The 16,560-nt window shown below is 38.7% G+C and overlaps 1 protein-coding gene across 13 annotated transcripts in view; it reads left to right on the top strand.

Annotated features, from left to right (window-relative positions):
• MAP4K3 (mitogen-activated protein kinase kinase kinase kinase 3) overlaps positions 1–16,560 on the top strand; it is an 84,199-nt gene that overhangs the window by 53,016 nt on the left and 14,623 nt on the right. For 11 of the 13 annotated variants that reach the window (XR_009957845.1, XM_062571633.1, XM_062571635.1 and 8 more), the window contains 9 exons: positions 2,590–2,632; positions 3,688–3,880; positions 4,881–4,990; positions 6,931–6,972; positions 9,702–9,786; positions 10,887–10,966; positions 13,655–13,715; positions 13,798–13,915; positions 16,414–16,472. Coding sequence is in view for 12 of the 13 variants with exons in the window: in XM_062571633.1 (XP_062427617.1) it covers positions 2,590–2,632; positions 3,688–3,880; positions 4,881–4,990; positions 6,931–6,972; positions 9,702–9,786; positions 10,887–10,966; positions 13,655–13,715; positions 13,798–13,915; positions 16,414–16,472 (791 nt within the window). In the remaining variant the exon portion in view is untranslated. The remainder of the gene's footprint in view (positions 1–2,589; positions 2,633–3,687; positions 3,881–4,880; positions 4,991–6,930; positions 6,973–9,701; positions 9,787–10,886; positions 10,967–13,654; positions 13,716–13,797; positions 13,916–16,413; positions 16,473–16,560) is intronic. The other 2 variants (XM_062571631.1, XM_062571630.1) reach the window with 2 other exon arrangements.

The raw sequence follows: 16,560 nt of genomic DNA, 5'->3' as shown, positions 1-16,560 counted from the left end.
TCCCATGTGACAGGACAAGAGGCAATGGGCAGAAATTGAAGCACAGGAAGTTCTGCCTGGAATTTCTTCACTATGAGAGAGAGAGATCACTGGACCAGGTTTCCCGGAGAGGTTGTGGAGTCTCCTTCTCTGGATATGTTCAAGGCCCACCTGGATGCAACCCTATCTAACATGCTCTAGGTGACCCTGCTTGAGCAGGGAGGTTGGACTAGATGATCTCCAGAGGCCCCTTCCAACCTTACGGATTCTATGATTCTATGATCTTTGAAGAGAAAATACGATAACATTACTCTTTGGTCCATTCTCAGCACGTGGACCATGCTAGGAACCTGCTTTGCTTGTAGCTGTATAGATTTTGGTGCCAATAGTGGTAACTCAGGCTTCTCATACAGTAGTATATAACAGTCCCCCAGAGCTCCTTACCACTGACTCCATTCTGATGGCCTTCACCAAAGATGCTCTGGATATCTGCACTGCTTCAGGCCAACTCAGCTTGGTCGCTCTTCCATCTGCACTAATCTCTAGCTGTTTTTTTGTGCACAGCTGTGTCTCTGTTTCATTTTTCCTTCCCTTCTTACTCTGTTTGTGGCCAGTATCATCTATTTCAGTCATGTTCCAGGACTTGAAACCTCTTGAAGTGCTTGCATTGACTGCTTTGCTTTGAGGTCCTTGTTTCTCGTGCAAGCTCCATTAGAACCTTCATACAGCATTGGCTTCTTTAAGCGTTTCTGTTGCTGTCGTATTTCTGTGGATTTTATTTTTCAGGCTGAACGAGAGAGCGCGTGATAGCTTCCATGAGGTTCCAATTTGTCTGACCCTAAAGACAATCACAGTTGGTGTTCCAAGAAAGTCCTGGGTTTTTTTGCTGCTTCTTGTGTTTCATTCCAAGTACTCTTGTCCTACAGAGAGGGCTTGAAATTTTCTTATCAGCCCAGGGTAAGCCTTGAAGGCCTCAACGGTGAATCAGATAGATTCTGCATCCATGGCTCTCCTCTTGGTATCACTTGAGCACAACGCTCTGCTGCAGTGTGTGGAACATGATCTCAGTCTCAGATATGTCTCTGGAGACCACTGAAGGTTCAGAACTTTTGCTTGATTTATATTCCGTGAGATGGAGCTGTGATTGAAGAGTACGTGACATCAGTCATTTCTTCTCTCAGATCCAGAACGCAAACAAATGAAACAACTGTACAGCTTGCCAGTCCAAACTGATGTTACTGCATGATTCTGAAGCTGGGTGATTCATAGCAGCAGAGAATCCACACACTTCAGGAAATAATATAAAGTGTTTCCTATCATCTAATCATTTTGATTGTTTTGATAATTCTTTTCTTTCTCTCAGGTGTGGCAGAGCTGACGATGCTTAAGCTTCCTGCTTATGGAAGCTGTGAAATCAGAAATTATTGGGGTCACTGCCCTCCTCCATCAACAGTGACAAATCCCATATATGCCTTGCTGCTGACACCAGGATGTGCAGTCCTTTATACAAACATTTGTAACATTTATGCCAAGTCCTTGGCGGTTTTTAACATGTGACTGCCTAATAACGCTGTGAGATCCAAGGAAGGATGTGGAACAAAATAGGAATGGAGCTTGGACGTGTACAACTCTGAGGACTTAATGCCTTTTTCTGCATTGTGAAGGGAAGATAGTTTCTGCTGTCGTTGCAGTTGAAGTAGATGTCACAGGGTAACCCATTCTCAAAAAAAAAAAAAAGAAAAAAGAAAAAGAAAAAAGAAAAAAAAACCTGATGAAAGGATGCCACAACAAACTCTTGAATGAAGCAAACCAGACAAGTAATTGATCTGTAAACAAACAAGCATCTCACTTCTTAGATATTTTCCTAAAACTTTGGAGGAGCGTAATTTAAGCAACATATTGTGCAAGAATGCCAAATTTTCACAGCTGTATTCCTGATTTATTTAATGGAAATAGTTTTTTGTTCCAAAAGATTAGGAAATAGGACAGCACAAGACTGTAAAAATTCTAGGAATTTGGGATTAAGAAAAACACAGCATATTCTTTAAAACACCAAACTGACAGAGGAAGAAAGCCCCTGATACTTCAGTTTTCTTCTCTCATGTAGTCACCTTGTGTTCCAGAACCAAGCTATTGAACTGTTCTCTTGTCTTTTTCGGCCAAGTTCTGTGGGGAAAAAAAGGAAACTCTGAAAGAAAAGGGAGGAAGAAGGAAAAAAAAAAAAACAGACAGCAGACCAGCTGTACATTGCAGATGGATTTTCCTTTCATATGTGAAGTTACTTCAAAGAAGTCAGTGGTGAATTTTTCAAGGAATTTTCTGTTCAAATACATGCACCTTTAGTAAATCAGCTCAAGACATTCATGCTCTCCAGGGGAGGATCTGTTACTTGAGTTCTTCCTGCTAGTATCTGTGGTATGCATGGCAGTAGGAAAACAGGGTTTGAAAGTATTAATTATGCAGTTATTTGGACATAATAGTGCTGCTGACAAATTAATATTATTTACTTGTATAGCATTTATAAAATCCTGTATTCTCTCAAACACTGTAGTATGAGGATCAGAGAAAGAGACTGGGTAAAACTTTGTTTCTTTCTTTCTTTCTTCATAGTGCTACTATGAAACCTAAAGTGCCACCTCCTTTACCACCAAAGGTAAGTGAGGGGGGTTGTTGCCCAAGATAAAAGGGAACAAACAGAAAGGAATGACTTAAAAAATGCAGAAGTCTCTAATAAATATGCTGACAGTTCTCTTGGATTTTTGTCGCAGCCATGACTTGAAGACTTAAATCAAATAAAGTCGATGGTATAGCACAGTGAAGTTTGACCCATATGTTTATGCAGATTTTCTATTGAAGGCTACAAAGTCTTGCTCTGTACTCTGCTGACCAAAATAAAAGTGCTGTTTTCTGACAAATGACGCTTCTGATCCCTAGTTCTGTTCCTTTCAAAGTAGTTCAGCAACTTGGTGCCACAGAAGTAGTTTAAAAAGAAAACGGCCAAATTAAGCATCTACTTGCTAACTTCTGGTGGAAGAATGATCTTCAGATGTGTGCCTGGATCAGATTAGGTTTTGCATGCTACCACTTGAAGATTAATTGAATCTTCTTGCACTGAAGTTATCTTAATATGAGCGCAATTAAAAAGGGAGAAAAATCCTAAATTTGTAGCTGTTGTTGTCGTTGTCAAATGGCTATCAATTCTCCAGGCAAAAACTGCGGGTTTGACTACTCTCCTTCTGTACAGATGAATTTTGTATAACAGAACTGTTTTACAATCAGCATTAGTGCAGTTACTGTCTAAATAATTTTGTCTTTTGTGATTAGAACCCTTTTCTGGGATTGTCTCCTCAAAATTCTGGTCGTATCTTTGAATGTTGTTGAGTTTCTACTTAAGTCTCTGGTTTGGTTATCCATAGACATAAACTGTGACACATGAGTATGCCCAGTAATTACTTAATACATGCTTTGAATATAGTAATTCAATAAATTGTCAATAGCAAGGTTTTTCTTTATTGCTCTACATTTCTTCCTAGTACAATGGTGAGGGGAGGTTGGTTGTTTTGTTTTGTTTGTTTGCATGGCAGAACACATTACATTACAGGTGAAAATTCCAGGATCCAAATACTGCATGTTTCTTCTCATTGAGAACAGCACAGATGTTTTGGATCTTTTTCATTCTGTCATTAGTATCATTTTGTCTTTTTTCAGCCTAAATCCATCTTTATCCCCCAAGAAACTCATTCTTCTGAAAATGATAATCAAGGGACAATCAAGAGATGTCCAACATCGGAAAGTCCAGCGAAATCTGCATCTCAGGTTCCACCCAGACCACCACCTCCTCGATTACCTCCACAGAAGTCTAATGTTTTAGGTAATAAGAGTGACACCAAGAAGTGTACAGGTACTTCTTAAGTAATGTAATACAGTTTATTTCTACATCCTCACTTATGCACACATTAAAACATGCTGCGGTAACTTTTCTGTAGTGGGCAAGTAGCAGAAAGTGCATGACAACTAAATTGCATGAAGAGTGGACACTTAAAATCCATGTGGGTGGAATTTCTCTTCCAGTGAAACCTTAAACAGGATTCTGCTCATGTCGGTGGCAACACAATTGCTTTGCTAAACAATAGGTTCGTAATGTAACGTATCAAGATTGTCGCAGGAATAAAGTAAATTTCTTGTAGGCAAGTTTCAAGTTCTGCCCTACTATGTCCGCTGTTGTCATTTGAGTTCTGTAAACGTGTCAAGAACAGAGTTTGGCTTTCAGAGTTCCCCTTTATATGTAATGAACTGGGCAGGGTGGTATGGCAGGTGATTGTGCTTGTTTACTATTCTCTCAGGCTGCTGCTTTGATCTTTATATCAAGATCTGATACCTTGAGTGCTCTACTAGACTCATCTGTCTTAAGCAAGTTTAGCATCTGACTCATAATTGCTATCTTATTAATTTTTCCTTATTAAGCTGTTACTACTGCAATAGATGTATTACCTTGAAGTATCTAATACTCTTAAGCATCTAGCACTAAGAAATGCCTCAATGCCACATGTGAAGAATTGATAACTTAATCATTAGCTAACTCCAGGTTTCTCTTGAATTAGGTGTATCAAATACGTTATTCCTCATAACAATAACCACATCCCTTTCCCTGTCCACGTAAGATTTGTTATATTAATTACCAAAAGTCATAGAATGAGATTGGATGGGGCTTTATAGGTAATTGTATGTGCATGTGTAAGAATGTGTATGCGTTAGGAATAAGTTATGATATCAGACCGTTTTCCAGCATCAATGGAAACGACATGATTTTGGCCTTTCAAAATTGTTTGTAGGCTAGACTACCCTTTGGTTTGTAGGTAGAAGAAAGGAACACACTTTTGAAATGTCAACCTTTTTTTAAGGTAATGGAGTCACTTCTGTACAGTTAAATGGTGAAAGAGAAGGATCACCACATCAACAGAATGAAGCTAGAGACGCTAATTTTTCAAGGAAAGAGAAGAAGGAAATACTGGCAAGTATTTAAGGATTTAGGTATTATTTAAAAAAATCTCTCCATTGCTTTCAGTATGCAATGGAAAGAGCAAGCAAAGTCTGTGGAAAAAATGCAGGATGGCATCTTGTTTGCTTTGAGTCAAAGCACATTTTGGCTAGATTGTCTAGTTACAGTGTGGTCTTAAGCTGAAGTTTGAATCCATACTTAATTCTAATTAGAAACTGTAACTTAATCAAGGATTTAGAAGATTTACTGCTTATATTCACATATTTGTGTGAGACAGAGAGAGATGATGCGGAAGACTTGTCTTACTGAGCAGACTGTATAAGCAAATGAGGAAATTAAGGAATGTGCTGCCACCTGATGGCTTACCAGAGGATTTGGCTGGCCCTGGGAAAGAATCCAGATCAGGGCTGTTCCTGAGTGAGTCCTTGTTGAGTCCCAGATACGGGCATACAGTCTTCTTAGTGTCTAGAGGGAAAAAGAGATTGCAAAGTTGGGTTTAGGAGGTTAGATATAAGAACTGTTTGCCCACTGGCCTCTTGGAGCTCTAGGTTTCAGCATTGAATAGCTTGGGTACTGTGTCAGGCTTGAGCTACGCACGTTCGAGTGAAGTTACGCTAAAGCAGAGAATACGTGATTTTTCATCGTACGTACGTAATGTGATCCAGCTGTGGGACTGAGGAGAGGGAATATTCCTGCTTTCCTCTAGCCACTGTTCCTGCAGCCTTCCTGTGTTGGACCATGTCATGCAACATGACAGCTTTCTCCTCTCCTGAGGGAGTTTTCCATGAAAGCAGCAAGTGACTTGCACGGTGGCCACCCCATTACTTTGATGCGAAGGTGGAAGTAGGGATGTGGGATAGAAGAGAGTGGGAAGTCTGTAGTTAGATCAGCTTAAATGTAACCTGAAACTGTACCCGTCAGTGGCTTCTTCTAAGGGAAATGTAGCACTCTTGAGGGAAATGAAGAGGAAATAGGGCAGAAACATTGTATGTCTTGTTTTGTTTTGTTTTTTTAAGGAAGTGCCAGTAATACTGCCAATCCATTAGAAAGTATGGTTTCCTGAACTACTTTGAACTTGGCCTTTGAAATTGTACATTTGAAATTTTCTGTGTACCTGTAAACAAGTGTTTCATCAGTCATATGTTTTTACTAGGAGAAAATTATATTCTTGGCATTGTTGGAGTTTTTTGTTTGTTTTTGTTTTTTTTTAAATCCTACTGATGCATAAAATTAAACTTAGTACCGAATGATAGTGTTCAGGTCACTAGGAATATTGAACAGCTGAACAATTGCAATATTGCTTAAATTCTGTTACTGGATATGGCATTCTAATTTCTTTCCTGCATCTTCCTAATGTAACAATGTGTAACGGATGACGCAGAAATTCAGCTGGGGCTACTGAGGAGTCATAGTACAGGCATTAATCAGAGAAAATTATATGAAAAATTTGTGGTATGTGGACATTAGACAAGGGTGGTCAGCAAACTTGTACAGAGTTATGGAAGCACTGATTGGAAGGAAAGTCTTCAGCCTAAACTTGTGCCCAAAATGGGGCTGCAGCCACCAGCGGATCAGGTCAGCCATGGCTTTCCGACCTGGAATGTGTGACATCAAACACGGCAGCCGTTCCAGGAGGTGCTTAGTGCATTAGATTAGTGCATAGAAAGACACAACGCAATTCTACCTATAGTCTAAAAAATTTGCACGGAGGATTTTGTGAACATTTCTGAAATGCAAAAAAAAAAAAAAAAAGAAAGAAAAAAAAGGAAGTACTGGCTTTTCATTTCCTGCTGGTATAATTACACTCCTGTTAAAAGCAGTTGGTAAATAAATATCTGTAAAAAGGGCATGTGGTGTTATTTTTTTTCAGTTTGTATTTTAGTTATGCCAGAAGTGAGAGAAAGTATGTGCACATACATGTATAAATGAACTTTTTAACTTTTATTTTCTAGAAACCAATTAGTAATGGCCTTCCTCCCACACCTAAAGTACACGTGAGTATTACTGACTCATACAAATGCATTTTGCAGATAGAATGTGTTTTCCTGCTAAAGCTGAGAAAGGGCATTTTTTGAATGTTTGTTATTTGTTTTTTTAAAAAATAGAAAAGCATAAAAGCCAGTATCTCTTACAAGTGTTAAGTCACAGGTACAATATTTCACAAGTTATCCTTGACTTTTTTTGTTCTGTAAGTAATTTTTGGAAGATTTGTTTGCTTCATGAAAAAGTACTGGAAGTACTTACTGATCAGTCTTTCTCTGTAGGATGTGGGGGGTCTTATACCTCAGAAATTACAAATATATCTCAAGAATGCTAAATTTATAGCATTCGGCTTTAGGTTTAAAAAATTCTGGGTATAGGATTCATAAGTGCCTTAGGGCTGGGAATAACTATTACGGACATCTACATGCAGCTTCTTAATGTAAAGTAAACTAGAATTTCATTGTAAAATTAAATTGTAAATGAAATTATAAATGAAATTTTATTGTAATATCCATGAGGACACATCACAGTGACTTCAGCCAGCACTGTCATCAAAAGAGCCCAACTCTCCCTTTTCTTGGCCATTTGTTCCTGCCCCCAAATACTCTCCCTCCTACATGCATTCATGTAGTTGTGCTGTAAACCAAATGGGGGATTGGTCTGGTTTAGAACCAGCCTTTTTTGCCAAGTTACTCTTAACCAGGTCATTTCCTCATCTCTGGATGCCAAATTAAAATTACTACAATGATGCGTAAGTGCAGATGCTCTTGTTTCTACTTAGAGAAGCAGTATGGGTCAAGGCAGACATCTGTCTTCTATTTGTTAGAGTTTATGCAAAAGACTACAACACAAAGGGTTGTTCCGGAGCTTTGATTTCTTGATGCATTTATCATCATTTATTGAAGTCAATCCTGTTTTACTAACCAAATGCATGACCTAGGTGTGCATACATAAAATGAGAGCATGGCAGAAATTTGGAAGTATTCCTAGTACTGAGAAGAACTGAATAGTCGCAAGAAGGGAGAAATGAGATCAACTTGATGACTGGAATGAGAAAAAGGGTGGGAAATAGAATAGCCCAAAATGTAAAGTAAGAACTTTTGCCACGTACTGGAACTTCAGCAACAGGAGAGGGGGGAAAATAAAAATGGGCTCTATCTGTATCTTTGGTCATCAGAGAATGCCTGTAAGGTGCCAGTATAATGAAGCTGTAAAAGAGATTAATGAAGAGGGAGAGCTCTGAGGCTGGTCAAAGGACTCTCTGCATGTTTATGCTGTCTTTGTAGTGTGCTAATTCTGTGGCCCTGGTGGTCCTCTGTGGTATTGGGAACTATTGCTCTTCTCTTTGTTTTCCCTTATCACATCGCCCCCTTTAAGTGTAATTAGTTTTTTCTAACCTTTCTGTGAAGTACAGGAGACTGATCTGGCACTTACTTGTCTTCCCTGCCTCTGGTCTCCATCAGTTGCCAAATAACCAAATTCTTCCCCTGATCAAATCTGTAGGGGTTGCTGGACTTGCTGCTTTCCTCCAGTGTGGGGTGTGTTCTGCATCCTAGAATCATCTGGGAGTTTTGATTATCAAATACCTTGCTGCTGCAAGTAAAATATTTCAATCTCTTCTGTTCCTTTTCTGTGGTATACCTTGTAGTTCTGATTATTTGGTTTGTTATTTGTTAGATACCAGCAGTGCCCCAAATGCCATCTGATGAATCTTCTAATGAGGGCTTCTTGATGCCCCGCATACTTGGGAGGAGACCTCCATAAACAGCTGAAAAAAAAAATCTTTTCTCATTTCTCTTGATACCCCTCCTTCAAACTTCTTGCTGCCAAGGAATTTGACCATACTGAGACTGTCAGTGTATTGAGATCCCTCTCTGTTGTATCAGTATCTTCTCGGTTTTCTGCCTTGCTGTCTGTATCTTCTGTCTTGCATCTGTTCTTACACCTACCGAAGGATCACTATTCACTTAGCAAGCAGCAAGCTCCCTGCCTTTGTCCCGAGGCTTCTGCCGTAACACCACCAGTGCTGAAACCTTTCCCCTTTGCAGTGGGATCTCTTTCACATTTGGTTGATTACTATAACAGGTTTGAGTCTTTCCTCACTAAAGCAAATATTGACCAACTCATGGGCTCCATGATACTCATGACAGAGGGATGTCTGAGGCACAAAGAAAGGGCTAAATGCTGCTATATTTTTCATTTTAAAGGCTTAATTCTTAAGTTCTTTTCTTCTACCAGATCTGCCAGAGGTTTGCTTTGAGAGGCATTCGATATTGCAAGTAAATTAATTGAAAGCAAATCATAGAGAAACCAAGACTAAAATTTTAATTACTGGATGACCTAGATTTTAATTTGTTAAACTTGGCAGGAATAAAATGTCACTGTTGGGAGTGTTTGTTTTTAAAATCACAAAATTCAGGAACCTTCCTCAGTTTTGTCACATTTGCAGTAAGTACGTGCTTAGATTCTTAATTTAAGAGCTCTAAAAAGGTTAAATCTGGCATGTTTGCTCAGAAAGTTTGCACAGACAAAGAAAATAACACTTAAAAAAAATCCCATTTGCTGGCATATGTTGTGTGGTTTAGATTATTTCAGCATGACATGAAGCTGTGCTTTTAACTGTTTTTTGATTGTTTTTTAGTACTTTAAGTCAAAAGAATCACATTGGAAATGTCACAATTTAATTTTTCCTATGTAAGTTTTTAATTGCTTTTAGAAAAACTTGGTTTTACTTTTACAGATGGGTGCTTGCTTTTCAAAGGTTTTTAATGGCTGTCCCTTAAAAATTCATTGTGCAACATCATGGATAAATCCAGATACAAGAGGTATTGTATTATGTATATTTTGCCCATTTTATCCTCTCCTGAAGTTTTCTAGAGTGTTTAGATGAGAAGGACTATTCCTTTTAAAATAGATTTATTTATATAGGCAGAAAGTCTTCCTTAATTAAAACACTGCTGTTTGAAGTTCAGTGGGTTTTCTAATTACATTAAGATAGGAGGGGTGCGGTTTTCATCTTTGATTTAAAAATAATAAATTACATACGAATAAAGGTAAGGAAATATTTTTTGGCTGAGATTCAAAACACTCAACTTTGTAGTTGATGCAAACATGCCAATCCTAATTTATTTTTAAAAAATCTGACTTTCAGCGGCTCTACTTGAGATCCATTTGTCTCTATCATTGGTTTGATTTTTCTAAATCTTTGTGGTCATGTGGGCTTCTGGATCTCTTTTCATATCTGCACACATTTCAGTGCTTTATTCAATATCCTAATGAAAGGAATAATTGGTAACACTATATGCATAATGCCTGCAATTTCACCTTATTAACGGTATAGCTAGACGCTGCTGAGCAAGTAAGCAATGCCCGTGTCTTCACGTGAGATGTCTGCCTCATTTGTGCGTGCAAATGCAAATGAAGGAATTAATCAACTTGCATTGCAATTGCAAGAAAGAAGAGGGAAACGGTATTCCAGAAGTGAGGCACCTGTAAGGTACCATGAAAACGTTGCACTCACTATGACTGTTCAAACACTTCAGGAAATAGCTAAGATCTGTCAATATAAGGAAATGTTTAAATTGGCTAATCTATGGAAATTATTCACTTGAATTCTTGCATACAGTTGTGTCACTGTTCTTTTTGTTCGAACTGTCAGACCTTAGGAAAGATCAGTCTTATTTTTGTGGCTAACAACAGCTCCACCCACAGATTTAAGCTTCCTTGTTCCTTGACGAGAAACACAGTGAATGTTGTAGGTTGGTTGGCTCTAGTGCATGTAACTGTTCTGAGTAGCTCTCTCTGTCTGTCTGTCTCTCTCTCTCTTTTTATTTTTTGTCTGTGTGTAAAGGTTTGGTACAAAGTTGCATACTCATAAAGCACACCTTCCTTAAATCAGAATTTCTGAATTTGTTTATGTTTACAGATCAGTACTTGATATTTGGTGCAGAAGAAGGTATTTACACACTGAACCTCAATGAACTTCATGAAACATCAATGGAGCAGGTATATTTCTGTTGTGAAGTTTTGGGAAAACTTCACATCTTTGTCATTTTTTAGCCACTCAGCTTAATGCCATATAATGTTGGGGGCGGGGGTTGTTTGATTTTTTTTGAATCCTCTTTACTGCAGTTACACAGGCACTAGGTACACCGAGATTTACCTTAAATGTTTGCTATATGGGATACCTTTCAGTTGTGTGCAATGTTTAAGTTTATTGTAGGCTGAATCATGGTTAAGTAGGAGGTCTGCGGATACTGACGTGTTGAACTTCATCATAGTGCATTATCCAGCAGTTAAATGATTTGCTTAGTAGTATGGAATTTCCTTGATATATTTTGGGTGGAGGTTTCCATTTTCTTTGAAGCTGTGTTACAAGATAAATATTTTGTAGCAAATGTATGTTACACCTACAAAGTGAGGAGAACCTTTATTTTCTAAGTTCCATTCTTGTGGTCTTAAAAGCAGCTTCAGTGGCAAGACTCAGCTTACTGAATCCCAGTTAAGATTCTATCTTTGCAGAATCTCATAAATAGTAATTTTTGGAGGGGGAAGTAGGGAGGGAAGAATGCCAGTTGCAGGCTTTTCTGTATAGTGTCTTCTCTGGCTCTTCTGTTAATCTCTAAGAGACTTGTTTTCTTTCCTGCCTTCTCCCTAACTTAGGGAGCTATGCATCTGCCATCAAGATGGAGGAATTTGCAAGGACAGCCTTCACACTGTAAGCTGGAGGCACTGGTGTTTGTTCATCTTCCAGGGTCCAGACTTTGTAGATCTGTCTGTTGTGTTGAGCAGGTGGCCCAGCTAAGTTGCACTGAGCTCCGTGTAATCCATAACCAGCTGTTGGTGCTTGAGTTAGCTAGCTTAAAATCAGCTCAGGTACTGCCCTGTTACGCTGCAGGTTTAAAACATACCCTGAGAAACATCCCTAATACTTGTAGGCCAAACACAGCAACAACAGCGACTTAGAAATGGCAAGGAGAGCAGATACAATGAAACTCATACTCTCATACTTGTCCATGTTTTTCTAAGCACCACAGTCCACGTGTGTTGTCTGATGAGGTTTTGAGAGATGTGTAGTAAGCACATAGAGGTGAGAAAAGATGCAAGTAAACTTAGCCAGGAACGTGTGGAGGAGGAGGAGGATGTGCAGGCTCCAGCAACCTGGGAGTTTGGAATATTGCTCGTCTCTAACCCTCAGATCCAAACCCACCAGGTCACAGTATGCTTATGCAACTGCAAAAGGCTGGTCAAACCTGCAAACTGAATTTGGATGCAACCAAGCTGTTAGTTTATTACTGTAGGTTTTTATAGTATGTGCTTAGGTTATAAGGCGACATAAGGAATAAAAGTGCTACGTGCCCTCTGTGCTGACCGTTTATGACATGGCTATTTATAATTATAGTCAATTGAGCTTTAATTCATGTAGCACTTTCCAGTCCTGTGTTTCACTTTGTTGTTTGCCCTTTAGGTCTGGTGAAATTCACTGTAAAAGAAAAAAATTGTGTCCTTGGTTATTTTTCCACTACATTTCACTCTTCTGTTGGATGAAGCATAAATAATGCAAGTTTCCAGGAGTTAGTACAGCTCTAAACTTAATCTCTCAATCTTTGGCAGAAGAATCTTTCACTTAACCTTCAGATCTCCTCAAATCTCTTTCTAATATATCTGTGCTGTGGGTGTGTTGTACTTTTCTTTTTTTTTTCTTTTTTTTTTTCTTGGGGGGACATAAGAAGTGTCCTGTTGGGTCAGACCAGTGAGTGGTCTGTCTAGCCTAATAGCCTGTTCCAGCAGTGGCAGTAGGAAATGCCCGTGAGCCCAGCCACTATCGGCTGCCCATTGCCTTTGACTCCTCCACAGGAGGAGTATCAGGACTGTATCTACAGTCACTGAGCTAGGGATGTTGGAGGGTGCGTCCCTACCTTTTCCCTTTCTTGTCTGTTTATGGACTTGTTGTCCGTGAATGTCTAATCCATTTTTTAAACCCTCTCAGTACTGTCCACCTCCACAACCTCTTGTAGCAGCAGGCTCCCAAAGCATGTTGGGGGAAGTTCTGTTCTTATATAGCCTTTCTTTTTTTCTTTCTTTTTTCTTCCCCTCCCTCCCCCCAACGGATGTGCTATCAGTTTCAGCCCCTTCTTTCTCGTAATTACAGGATTTAACAAATGACAGCTCTGCCTTGATCATTTGCTGCCTTCCTTGGTTACTTAAGTGTAATGTGTAATCATATGGAAGGTCCCTTCAAGTGCCAGTTTTAATTGTTTCAAGAGAGCTGGAGTACCATAGTCTTGAGAATGGCTGTAGTTTACTGAAGATGCTTTGTTTACTGAGGTTTGTTGTTAAGCTTTTCTCCTGTGAAGGAGAAAAGTTGGAGGTCATTAAAGTTTTTGGACAAAGGTTGAATTGATCTTTATAATGACATATTTTGGACTAATTATAGTATACTGAGGACATGGCTATAAAATGTTCAATTGTCTAGATGTTAATGTGTATGTAAAATTTAGCTTGTATACTTAAGATTTACTCTGAATAAATTCTGGAATCCAGATAAATATTATGTGGCTTAAGCTAATTTTTGCTTAAAAAGGCAAGTCAGTTTTAGTTTTGTCGTGTTGTCTATGTAGCTATTAATTGATCAATTTAATATAATCACATTTTGTGTATATAAAATTGAATTTATTTTTTTTCCTTTATCAGCTATTTCCTCGAAGGTGTACATGGTTATATGTCATGAATAATTGTTTGTTATCAATATCTGGTGAGTTACTCTGCTATCTTTGATCAGTATTGCTAGAATGCATTTTGTTTTGTATTTAAAGTTTTTGTTTTCTAATTTCTAGGTAAAGCTTCTCAGCTTTATTCCCATAATTTACCAGGACTCTTTGATTATGCAAGGCAAATGCAAAAGTTACCTGTTGCTATTCCAGCACACAAACTCCCTGACAGAATACTTCCCAGGTAAATATACGTTAATCAGATATATCAGATCACCTTGATTCCAAGAGTTCAGGAATGAAGCTTTGGGATTCCCAAATAATTTGGAGCTAAGTGGACAGATTGCCATGAATGATTCATGTGGACATTAATCAGAGTGTAGACACCTAAATTTACGTGAATTAAGGTATGAATATACTCCTACTAGAGAGCTAGTTTTCCATAAATTTTACCCTTCTTGTCAGGAAGCCTCTTGTCAGGTACAACTTCGTAGGGCACGTCCTGGTTATATTTGTTGTGAAACAAAATGTAGCATCCATTTTGTATCGTGATATTTCATTTTGAAAGCTAGGAGCAGTAGAACTGGAACTCAGATTTGACGTTAATTATTGGCAAGTCATTTCTCTCAAGCCTATGTAGAAGGGTGGACTTGAATAAAATAACATTGAGATGTATTGTAACGGACTACTTAACCCCTATGCCTACAATACATTGTGTGTACAGCCTGGCCAAACTTTATTTGCTAACAAGGGGCATACAAAATCGCAGAGATTGGGAATGGTGCTGGCTGCCAAACAAGCCTGAGGAACCCGTTCAAGTCTAAGTTGAGGGAGTAGTAATGCTAACGTAGTTTGCAGAGAAACTTTTGATTCTCAAGGAGCATAGTGAATCGCAGAATGCTTTCATGTAACAGGCTTTTCGATTAGGAAATCGGATTGTAGCAGACTTGATTCTTTGCTACCTGTGGTTTTATTAACAGCCTATTAACATTTAATTATCAGACTCGGGGAAAGGCTTCTTTTTAGTCCTCTGCAAACTTAATGGTGCAACGCTTGCCCAAAATTGTGTTCTGCTTAGAAGCTGAACTCTAGTTATCTAAGAAAAGAGGTAATACAAATTACCTTTGAATTTTTTGAATTGTTGTATTCTGTGTGTCTGCACCACCTTTCTGTTCCTTTCTCTTCCAAATTAGTTCTGTCTTGGTGACTTTGACTTGAGGACCATATCAGCAGTGGCCTGATAACCATAATTATCACAAGGGCCATGTGAGGAAAAGCTTCAGACTACTTTCAGCCTGGAATGACACCTCACCTAAGTTCTAGAGGGCTCAGGAAATTTCCTGTTCAGTCCTGTCACATCCCCAAAAAAATGCAGTGCAGCCTGGATGTGCAAGTCTCTCAAAGGCAGAACACACTCATACAGATATTCTAGTTTTCCCCTTGGCTGTAAGGCATCAGAGTAACATTAGCCAGGTAGACTACCAAAAGTATAAGTTAAAATATGCAGGTAGCGTAATAATTTTTTTTTTCCTAACAGACTACAAAGCATGTTCTGCAGCAGGATCTGGATACCATATTGCAGCATGAAAAGTGACAATAAACTAAAGTCTTCTGTACAGAAAATGCAAAGCAAAATAGAATTCAAAGCAATCGTGAGGTTCAGCATATTCCTCTGCAAAATGCTCTAAGCTTTTATTTATGATACATTTATGATACTTAGTAGACAAGCATTTAGCAGCAGAAAATAATTCTGTGATAGATCTCCTGTTCAGCCTTTCTTCCTCGAGTGTCCTTGAGCAGTTCTTCTCGTGCCTTTCATGACTTCTTCAAGGCCAAGCTCTGTGACCAGTACACAGTCTTCATACTGCTCAATCCTGCCGCTTTATCAGTCACTTCTGGACAACTTGATTTGAAATGCTATGCAATATGTTCCTGGTTCATAACTTTGACTGTAATGCCTGTCTCTATCACTCCGCTTTTTTTGCATCTTTGCCACAGCATCAGCCCAGTTACTTTTCCTGTTGAGGCTACTCCGTATTGTCTGCTGTCTTTTACTCTGAGGAGAAATACTGATTCCCGCTTCTGACAGATTACACCATCTACCCTGACCTATCTGCTAAATTTTCAAGCAGTTATTTTCAGAATTTCACAGGGGATGTCCCTGCATATAAGAAAAGATCTTACAAAACTGCTTTCCTGTCTTCCTTCACACCTTTTCTTAAAACTCATGCTATGCTGCTTATGAAAAAAACTTTGCAACACTCAAATTGTTACTTTGTGAAGATTGTGACCCAGCAAGCTCTCGAGTGTGGCATCATATCCCGCACCCTTTGGGTCCTTGTGTCTTGTCTTGAACTGTAATGTCTTTGGGGCAAGAATAGCCTTTGTTTTGTCTGTATGGCATCCAGAACAAGAAGATGCAACAAATTACAGCATTACAAAGGGTAATGATCATGGGAGCCAGTAGACTATCCAGGCATGTGTAATAAATGCATGTATTTAAATAGCAAGAGACAGTGGTAAACGATGCTTGAAAGCTAAGTGTCTTTTCTCCATTCATGACCTTTAACTGCATTTATTTAGGCTATAGGGGGCTGGCAGGGGGATCCCATGTGTGTGCTAGATATGTCATTTTTAGCAGAAGAAATATACAAATAAATTATATTTTTAGTTTTTCTTTCTGAAAAGCAATTTCATTCAATTGTTTTAGTTGATTGACAATCCTGTATTTATATCTTGTAGGAAGTTTGCAGTGTCTACAAAAATTCCTGACACTAAGTGGTGTCAGAAGTGTTGTGTTGGTAAGTAAAGATCTGCAGAATAAATACTAAAAAGCAGTACAAATGGTAGCAATATTAAGACTTCTGAGTCAGTTTCTGGAGGCACAAG

This window comes from Rhea pennata, chromosome 3 (genome assembly GCF_028389875.1).
Source record: "Rhea pennata isolate bPtePen1 chromosome 3, bPtePen1.pri, whole genome shotgun sequence".
Lineage (NCBI taxonomy): Eukaryota > Metazoa > Chordata > Aves > Rheiformes > Rheidae > Rhea > Rhea pennata.
The sequence above is the reverse complement of the archived record's forward strand: the minus strand, read 5'-3'. Positions and strand labels throughout refer to the sequence as shown.